The 8858-nt window shown below is 53.5% G+C and overlaps 1 protein-coding gene across 1 annotated transcript; it reads left to right on the top strand.

Annotated features, from left to right (window-relative positions):
* The first annotated feature begins 215 nt into the window (after window positions 1-215).
* Window positions 216-8500, top strand: SLC46A1 (solute carrier family 46 member 1). The gene is made up of 5 exons (XM_067715924.1): window positions 216-466; window positions 1856-2708; window positions 3828-3911; window positions 6057-6213; window positions 6751-8500. Exons 1-5 carry the CDS (start codon window positions 239-241, stop codon window positions 6806-6808), a joined length of 1380 nt encoding a protein of 459 aa, XP_067572025.1. The 5' UTR covers window positions 216-238; the 3' UTR covers window positions 6809-8500.
* The last annotated feature ends 358 nt before the right edge of the window (window positions 8501-8858 follow it).

Below are 8858 nucleotides of genomic sequence, written 5' to 3' on the forward strand. Positions count from 1 at the left end.
GGGTGTTCTGCACCTGAGGAATGCAGGGCTGTATCCTGGCACGGTCTGCAGTTGAGGTCACTCTGTAAACCAGGGGTACGGGGTCCCTCGCCTCCCCTCCCCAGCCCAGAGAGGGAGGGGCCGAGAGGAAGGGGGCCCACCACTCCTGGCCCCGCCCCACCAGGCTTAAAAAAAGAAAAAAAAAAGACGCTGGGCGCAGGCGCAGAAAGCCGAGCTGTAAGCCTAGCGGCAGCTCAGCATGGATGGACACGCGAACTCCCGGGGCGAGTCCCGCGCCTGGCCCGCCGGGCCCGTGCTGTGCCGCGGCTGCGTGGAGCCTCTCATCTTCCTTGCCAACTTCGCCTTGGTCCTGCAGGGCCCGGTCACCACGCAGTACCTGTGGCACCGCTTCAGTGCCGACCTTGGCTACAACGGCACTCGTGACAGGGGCAGCTGCACCAACCATAGCGTGGACCCCACCGCGCAGGTAGGGGCGGCGGGGAGAAGCGAGGAGCGTGCCAGGGGCGGGCCCTGGGGGCAGCGGAGTGGGCGGGGCCTGCGTAAAGGTTGGGGGCAGCCCAGTGGGTTAGGATATTAGGTGGTGGGCGGGGCCGGAGCAAAGTTGGGGCTTGACTGAGAAATGCGTTGCGGGGATGCTTAAAGTTGATCTAGGTAAAGCGAGTTTGAGGGTTAACAAAAGAGGGTGTCCACTGAAAAAAAATGCATAAACTGAGGGACTTCCCTGGTGGCGCAGTGGTTGGGAATCTGCCTGCCAATGCAGGGGACACGGGTTCGAGCCCTGGCCCGGAAAGATCCCACATGCCGCGGAGCAGCTAAGCCCGTGCGCCACAACTACTGAGCCTGCGCTCTAGAGCCCGCGAAGCCTGCGAGCCACAACTACTGAGCCCACGTGCCACAACTACTAAAGCCCGCGCACCTAGAGCCCGTGCTCCGCAACAAGAGAAGCCACCACAGTGAGAAGACCGCGCCGTGCAACGAAGACACAACACAACCAAAAATAAATTTAAAAAAAAAAAAAAAGCACAAACTGAAAGTTGAGAATTATGTTTTATTTGGCAGACTTTCTGAGGACTCAGGCCCGGGAGGCAGTCTCTGAGATAGCTCTGAGGGACTGTTCCCAAGAGGTAAGGGAGGCGCCAGGATATATAGGAGTTTTGCAATAAAAACCAGGTAGTTGGAACATCAAAAGATTACTGTTAATTGAGGAAAACCAGACATCTCAAGTTACTGGGCTTTTTTTTTTTTTTTGGCTGCACCACCTGGCTTGTGGGCTCTTAGTTTTTTAACCAGGGATTGAACCCAGCCCCAGCCGTGAAAGCACCAAGTCCTAAAAATTGGACCACCAGGGAATTCCCACGAGTCAATGAATTTAGCACTTTTCTAAGTAAGGGAAGATGCAGGAGCCTGGGCTTATTGAAATCACTCCTCTGATATGCACCTTAGCTCTCTAGAGCCAGTATCCTGTTCTGTCCCATCCTGGGTCTGTACTTGGGGCTGGCTGCAGTGGCTGAGGGTCTTGGCTGTCGGCAGCCTGTTGGTCTCCATCCTGAGTTACATCAGGGCTCAGCATCAGGGGCGGCAGTAGTGGCTGAGGGCTCGATGGCCGCAGCATCCATTGTTTGCCGATGCGGCAGGCAGCAGTTTTCATTCACAGTGCTAAAAGTAAGAGAACGGATCTTGCCCATTTCCCATACCCCTCCAGTGTCAGTTTTTAAGAGTTGTACTAAAATTCTCTGAGGTTTAGGGCTCCAAAGAAAGTCCTCATCCCTGTATCTCCCAGGTTGGTGATGGTGTGGGCGATGGGCAGCCCAGAGTGAGGAACGGCACCCTGGTAATAAGACTCTTGCCTCCGCAGAAAGTGGAGACGCTTACCTCCCACTGGACCCTCTACATGAACATGGGCGGCTTCCTGGTGGGACTCTTCTCGTCCACCCTGCTGGGTGCCTGGAGTGACTGTGTGGGCCGCCGCCCGCTGCTGGTGCTGGCCTCCCTCGGCCTGCTGCTCCAGACCGTGCTGTCCATCTTTGTGGTACAGCTGCAGCTCCACGTTGGCTACTTCGTGCTGGGCCGCATCCTTTGTGCCCTCCTCGGCGATTTCAGCGGCCTCCTGGCTGCTGGCTTTGCCTCCGTGGCAGATGTCAGCTCCAGCCGCACCCGTACCATCCGAATGGCCCTGCTGGAAGCGTGCATCGGGGTGGCAGGGATGCTGGCGAGTCTCATTGGTGGCAACTGGCTCCAGGAGCAGGGTTATGCCAACCCTTTCTGGTTGGCCTTGGCCGTGCTGATTGCCATGACTCTCTATGCAGCATTCTGCTTTGGTGAGACAGTGAAAGAGGCGACACCCGCCCGGCTCTTCACACTCCGTCACCACCGATCCATCGTCCAGCTCTATGTGACCCAGGCCCCGGAGAAGTCCAGGAAGCACTTAGCCCTGTACTCGTTGGCCATCTTCGTGGTGATCACTGTGCACCTTGGGGCCCAGGACATCCTGACCCTCTATGAGCTGAGCACACCCCTCTGCTGGGACTCTAGGCTGATTGGCTACGGTTCTGCGGCTCAGCACCTCCCATACCTCACCAGCCTGCTGGGCCTGCGGCTTCTGCAGTACTGCCTGGCCGACACCTGGGTGGCTGAGATTGGTCTGGCCTTCAACATCATGGGGATGGTGGTCTTTGCATTTGCTACCATTACACCCCTCATGTTCACAGGTAAAGTGTGTATGGGTTCAGGGACCGTTTGTCTCAGAATTGCTGGGTGAAAGCTGGGGACTGGCCACCTGCTGCCGCCAAACGTAGTTCATGCCCATGTCTTCGGAAACATCACTGTGCCCCTAGCCTGCACTGGAGGACAGACAACTAAGAAACCTCATAAAAATGCCATCTTTGTTATACAGAAAATATAGACCTTCAATAGCCAAAGTAATTCATTCACATTACCAACCATAAATATTGTTAGTAAGATAGAGCCAAAGACAAAAATATGGCTCTTACACTAATTGCTCCACTCCTTGGCCTCCCACAGCCTATATTCCTGGTGCTCTTAAGCAAAGTCCAAGCCATTAATGCCTTAATACTCACTTCTCTGATAAGAATCACAGGACCTATCTCAAATATCCTTGGTCAGCTTCTTTGGGTTTTTAAAAAAGCCAGTCTTTTCAGACCGCAGCTATCAAATTCCTGCTTGTGTTAGTTCTTCTTTTCTTTCTTTCCTTTTTTTTTTGGTGGGAGGGGGCAGCTGCGAATGAGGAAGTTAGCTTTCCTGAATGGGCAGATTTATTTTAATAGAGCCCTAAAATGTGTACAGTCAGCCATTCTGTAATCACAGATTTCCTAATGTGGCCGCTCGCCTGGACAGTGCTGACGGGGACCAGGTACCTTTTCTCCTGCCCACAGCATCTTCCATGGACTCGGTGCTGGGCTCAACGCCTTCGGGGGTGCAGAGATGTTGAAGACACTGTCATTGCCTTGGGATTTGGGGGCCTTTCCCCTGAAGGGGCCCTGGGGGGCCTCATCGTGAATGCACTTCACAGGCACCACTGTTTTTTAGCAGTTTGCAGTTTTTGTTGAGGAGGTAACAGTTGCACAAGGGAGAGAAATGGTTATGAAGGAAACAGTGTAAGCCTGTGAGTAACTAAATGTCAAGGGAAAAGGAACTTGCATTTACTGTGTGCTTGCTGTCCCCCATCATTGTCTCCTTCCCCGTCAGGGAAGTTCTTCCTGTGTCCAATCCGAGTCCCTCATGGCGTAGGTACAGGACCTCTGCTACATCTCACTTGGGCACCCCTCTCCCCAAGCCCATTTCCTTGATGATTGTTTCTTTCCTCACAGGGTACGGGCTCCTCTTCCTGTCGTTGGTCGTCACGCCTGTCATCCGGGCCAAACTCTCCAGGCTGGTGAGAGAGTCAGAGCAGGGTGAGTATCAGGGTGAGCCTGTGTCTGGCTCCTCACGCCCAGTGTTTCCTGAACTGCGCAGAGGGTAGCCACGGGCCAGGAGGCAGCTTACCTTCCTCCCTCCCACCCTGGAGAAATAAGTAGCCAAGACAACTGCATTGCTGTCACAGCGCCCAGGGCTGGCAGGGAACCACAGCGATTTGGATTTTCAGACCACAGCGTTGGAATTTGCAGTCAGCAGCTTACGATTATGTTCTTTTGCATAAGCCAAGCAGAGGATTTACTCTTTCCAGACTTCAGCTTTTCCATCTGTAAAATGGATGTGACGATGCCAGAGTTCCCTGCTTCTTTGGGGTCAGAGTGTCCAACTTTGTGATGTAGGTTTCACTGTCTCCACGTGGCGATGAAGCAGAGGCCCAGAGGGTTAAATTGATTCACCTGAGGTCACTCAGTAAGTGGTGGAACTAGGATGCACACCCAGGTCTGTTTCTAACAGCAGCAGATCTGGGGATCTGGGTTTTAGTCCTGGCTCTGTGACAGCGGCTCTGTGATCTGGGCCTGTTTCCTCATCTGTAACACATGTGAATTGCTCTTTTTTTGTGTGTGTGGGGGAGGGGTTCTTTTATAGTTTTTTAAATTTAATTAATTAATTAATTAATTTTTGGCTGCATTGGATCTTCGTTGCTGCACGTGGGCTTTCTCTAGTTGTGGCGAGCGGGGGCTACTCTTCGTTGCGGTGTTCAGGCTTCTCATTGCAGTGGCTTCTCTTGTTACAGAGCACAGACTCTAGGTGCACAGGCTTCAGTAGTTGTGGCACGAGGGCTCAGTAGTTGTGGCTCGCAGGCTCTTGAGTGCAGGCTCAGTAGTTGCGGTGCTCAGGCTTAGTAGCTCTGCGGCATGTGGGATCTTCCCGGACCAGGGCTCGAACCCGTGTCCCCTGCATTGGCAGGTGGGTTCTTAACCACTGCGCCACCAGGGAAGTCCTGTGAATTGCTCTTGATGACATCTGTAGGCCCTTCGAGCTCTGACAGTCCGATAGTTTAATCTCAACTTTTGTTGGGCTGTTGCTTATTTTGCAAAATTTGTGTTCTGCTGGCATATCGATTCTATTTATTTTTAAATTTTTGGCTGCGTTGGGTCTTCCTTGCTGCGCGCAGGCTTTTCTCTAGTTGCAGTGAGCGGGGTCTACTCTTTGTTGCCGTGCGCGGGCTTCTCATTGCAGTGGCTTCTCTTGTTGCGGAGCACGGGCTCTGGGCGAAAGGGCTTCAGTAGTTGTGGCTCACGGGCTTAGTTGCTCTGTGGCATGTGGGATATTCCGGACCAGGGTTCGAATCCGTGTCTCCTGCATTGGCAGGTGGATTCTTAACCACTGTGACAGCAGGGAAGTCCCATGCTGTCATATCTATAAAGAATAGCTTATCAGGCCTCTTGGTCTTAGATCCCAATCCGGAAACATGTGGCTCATCCACTTTTTCCCATCTGCCCTGGAAGTAGGATCTGGTGATGGCAGAGACTCTGGTGCCATGTATAGCCCACCATGGGTTCTGTTATCCTCAGAACCCATGTGCCTTCATTCATTCACTCAATAAGCATTTTTCTAGCACCTTCACTGTGCCCAGAGATGCCAAGGGGAACAGGAGAAAAGAACAGCTCTTACTAACTGACTGCCTTCAGGGGGCCAGGCCCTGTGATAGGTGTATTACATGCGATTATAGTGTTATCAACAATCTATGAAAGGTATTATCCTTATTTAACAGAAGGGGGACAGAAACCCAGAAAGATAAGTGTCTTATTCGGTGATCACACAGCTGATAAGTGTTGAAACTGAGAATTAGCCCAGAAATTTATCCTAAACAGGAGATGATTCCAAAGGGGATAAACCTAAAACCATTTTATCAGACTTTATCAGACTTTTGCTAGGAGATATCACATGTACTTGTAATATAGAGGTTTAATAACAGCCATTTGTTTTGTAGCACAGGCGCTTTCCATGCATGACCTCATCGAAGCCTTATCACAACACATGATGTAGGAGTCATAGCTGAGGAAGGTGACACTCAGAGAGGTTAAGTGACTTGCTCCAGGTCACACAGCTGCGAGGTAGTGGTGTCAGGATTTGCATTTGGGTCTTTCAAATTCCTGAGTGTGCTATTTATTTCTTCACAGGTGCTCTCTTTTCTGCTGTGGCCTGTGTGAATGGCTTGGCCATGCTGACAGCCTCCGGCATCTTCAACTCGCTCTACCCAGCCACCCTGAACTTCATGAAGGGCTTCCCTTTCCTCCTGGGAGCTGGCCTCCTCTTCATCCCGGCCGTCCTGATTGGGTAATGCAGGGCCCTGACCCAGGCTCAAAATGGACCCCTTCACCCTAAATGTATCCTCTTCTTCCTCCTCCTTCCAACCTCCTCAGTCCTGGAGCTCTTCCCCTGTGGGTGTCTCAGTCCCAGCCTGACTCTCGCCTTGCAGCTGGTTGCCTAATCGTCTGGGAGCGATTCCCCGGTAGCAGGGCAGAGGCTGGTAGGGGAAGGGTCAGGCTCACAGTGCTTCTTGGCAAGGCTATGTTCTCGCACCCAGTTCCCCTCATCCCCCTCCATTTCCATTTTACAGATGGAACTACGGTGGCAGAAATGTGCTAAAGGGAAGCCTGGAGAGCTTCCTCGGCTAGTTGTGACCGGGCCACATGCTAACCTGACCCACTTGTTTCTTCCCCCAGAGCCCTCTGTCTCTGGACATTGTCTTCCACCTCTCAGCTTGGGGAGGGGGATACCTGGACCAGCCCATCCGATAAAGCCTGTGTCACTTCTTCAGGAGTTGAGGGTCCCCCCGTGTTAAATCTGAACTCTCTCTCTGGTCTCTCACAGGATACTGGAAAGGGCTAATCATTGCCCTGAATTCCAGCAGTTTTCCCAGAGCCCCTGATCTGCCTGGACCAGAGGGCAGGGGGCGAGAGGAGCAACGTGAACGCCAACCAGCTGGAAGTACACGCCTCTGGGTCCCAGTCCTCAGCAGCAGCGGCAGCTCCCCTCAAAGGGCAGTGTTCACCTTGGACCAGGTGGTCAAGCTAGACCAAGGCCCCCACCTCATCCACGCCGTGCCTGCCTGTGATTCTAGGATCTGGAATTGTAACCCAGACAGTCCCACTCAGGGCGGGCGGTGTGGGAGCCATTTGGAACAGGCATCTGTTAACCCTTTAGTCCATCAATCACATAGAACCCTCCAGGGGAGAGGAGAGGTCCTGATGGAGGGACCAGTTGAAGCATGAGGGCAGCACCTCTGCTTCCAACCCAAACTGTGCAGCCCACCGTGCTCAGTTCACGGCCAAGCAGCTACCAGTCACTCCTTAGTGATGAATACGGTACCACTGGTCAGTGCCAGCTCTGGGGGAAGGGAGGGTTGTGGGAGGGACTTGGTACCACCTGGAGGGAGAGTGCTGCTCTCTCTGCGTGGGGATCAATCCCCTGGGCTTAGCAGTGCCAATCATAATAAGAAGTGTGTATAATCACCCTGGAATGAAACTTCCGGCCCCCAAGGCATTGGGCTGTGGGGCCTTCTGTTTTCCTGTTCCTAGTTTGCCCACTGTAGGTCAGATAGCAGTGGCTGCTGGAAGGGACAGGGGCCCCTGAGTTGCCATGGGATTGGTACTGGGCGTGGCCAGCTCAGTCCTCATCTGACTGCCCATTCTCTTCTCCGGAGCTGCTGGGAGGCGAAGGGCTGCCACGCTTGCATCAGGTCAGCAGAGAAGCTCCGGGCAGAGCCCTGGCCGCTCATTCCTCAGGGTCAGAGACCTACTCCCTGAAGACACCTTGCTGTGGTCTTCCTGGCTACACCAAACCAAGCAGAATCAGTTTTTGTTACCACTCAGCCCTCTAACACCTCCCATTGCTGGGCATTTCAGCAGGGCCATGTGCTGACACCATCCCTCGAGCATCTGTAGCTCAACAGGAACCTGGAGATGGGCCCGACTCCCCAGAGAATGAGGGGCCCATTTCTAGGGCGTTAGGAAAGCCTGGACCTGAAGTTGAAAGGCAGAATGGGATTTGGTATTAAGGCACTGGCTTTGATGAGGGCCATAAGCCCCCAAACAAATCAGATGACACTTGACTCTTCAAAACAGAATTGGCCACAGGGCATGGCCCCCTGCTGGTATTTCTACCCTCATTCTCTCTCACCTGCCCTGCTAGCCAGTTTTCTGGCTAGAAATCACGCAGGTAAAACGTGGCCCAGGGCAAACTAGGGTCAGCTGTGGTCCTCTGTAGCCTGGGCCTGTTTCCAGATTACCATCTCACTGTCCCCCGTCATTGGGAGATCAAGCAAGGAGAGGCCCCCTCCACTGACTGTCCCAGCAGTGAGGGTGGTAGGAAAAAGGCTCTGGGCTGGCCTCAGGCCCAGGCTCTACTCTGGGCATTGCCCGTGGTTCGTGTGTGGCCTTGAGCAAGGCCCTCTATGAAGGGTTAGATCAGCAATGCCTCTAATTGTCTGATCATGGTTGGACAAGTTAGGAAACACTAGATTAAATACTGTTTTAAGATCCTTCCTGTCTCATACATTCTAGAATGGAATGAATGCCTCTATTCATGGACCTAGGGGAAGGATAAATGAGTTGGAGCTGGACTTTTGACTTTTGAGTGTTTCTTGGTCGGTCATGAGCAATTCTTGGTCTTGGAGAGGGGTGGGGTGAGGCTGACTCAGCCCCGACCTGGGAGCAGCAGCTACAGCCCAGCCAAGCAGAAAACCCTGACCCCGCAGACCAGGCTGCAGTGCCAGAGCCGGCTGGGGGGCGGGGGGTGAAAGGCTGTCTCTCAGCCCTTTGTCTCAGGACCGGCCCTGTGAGACCACGCCCAGGTGGAAGGTGCGGGCCAGGGTGCCTGCCCTGGCTGCGATCTGGGCAGTGTTTGTTACGGCCGGGGAGGCTGGCCCCTGAACACACTGGCCTGGCCAGGGGAGGCTCATCACTTCAGCTGCTCCGGTG

The sequence above is a fragment of the Pseudorca crassidens genome, chromosome 19, assembly GCF_039906515.1.
Source record: "Pseudorca crassidens isolate mPseCra1 chromosome 19, mPseCra1.hap1, whole genome shotgun sequence".
NCBI lineage: Eukaryota > Metazoa > Chordata > Mammalia > Artiodactyla > Delphinidae > Pseudorca > Pseudorca crassidens.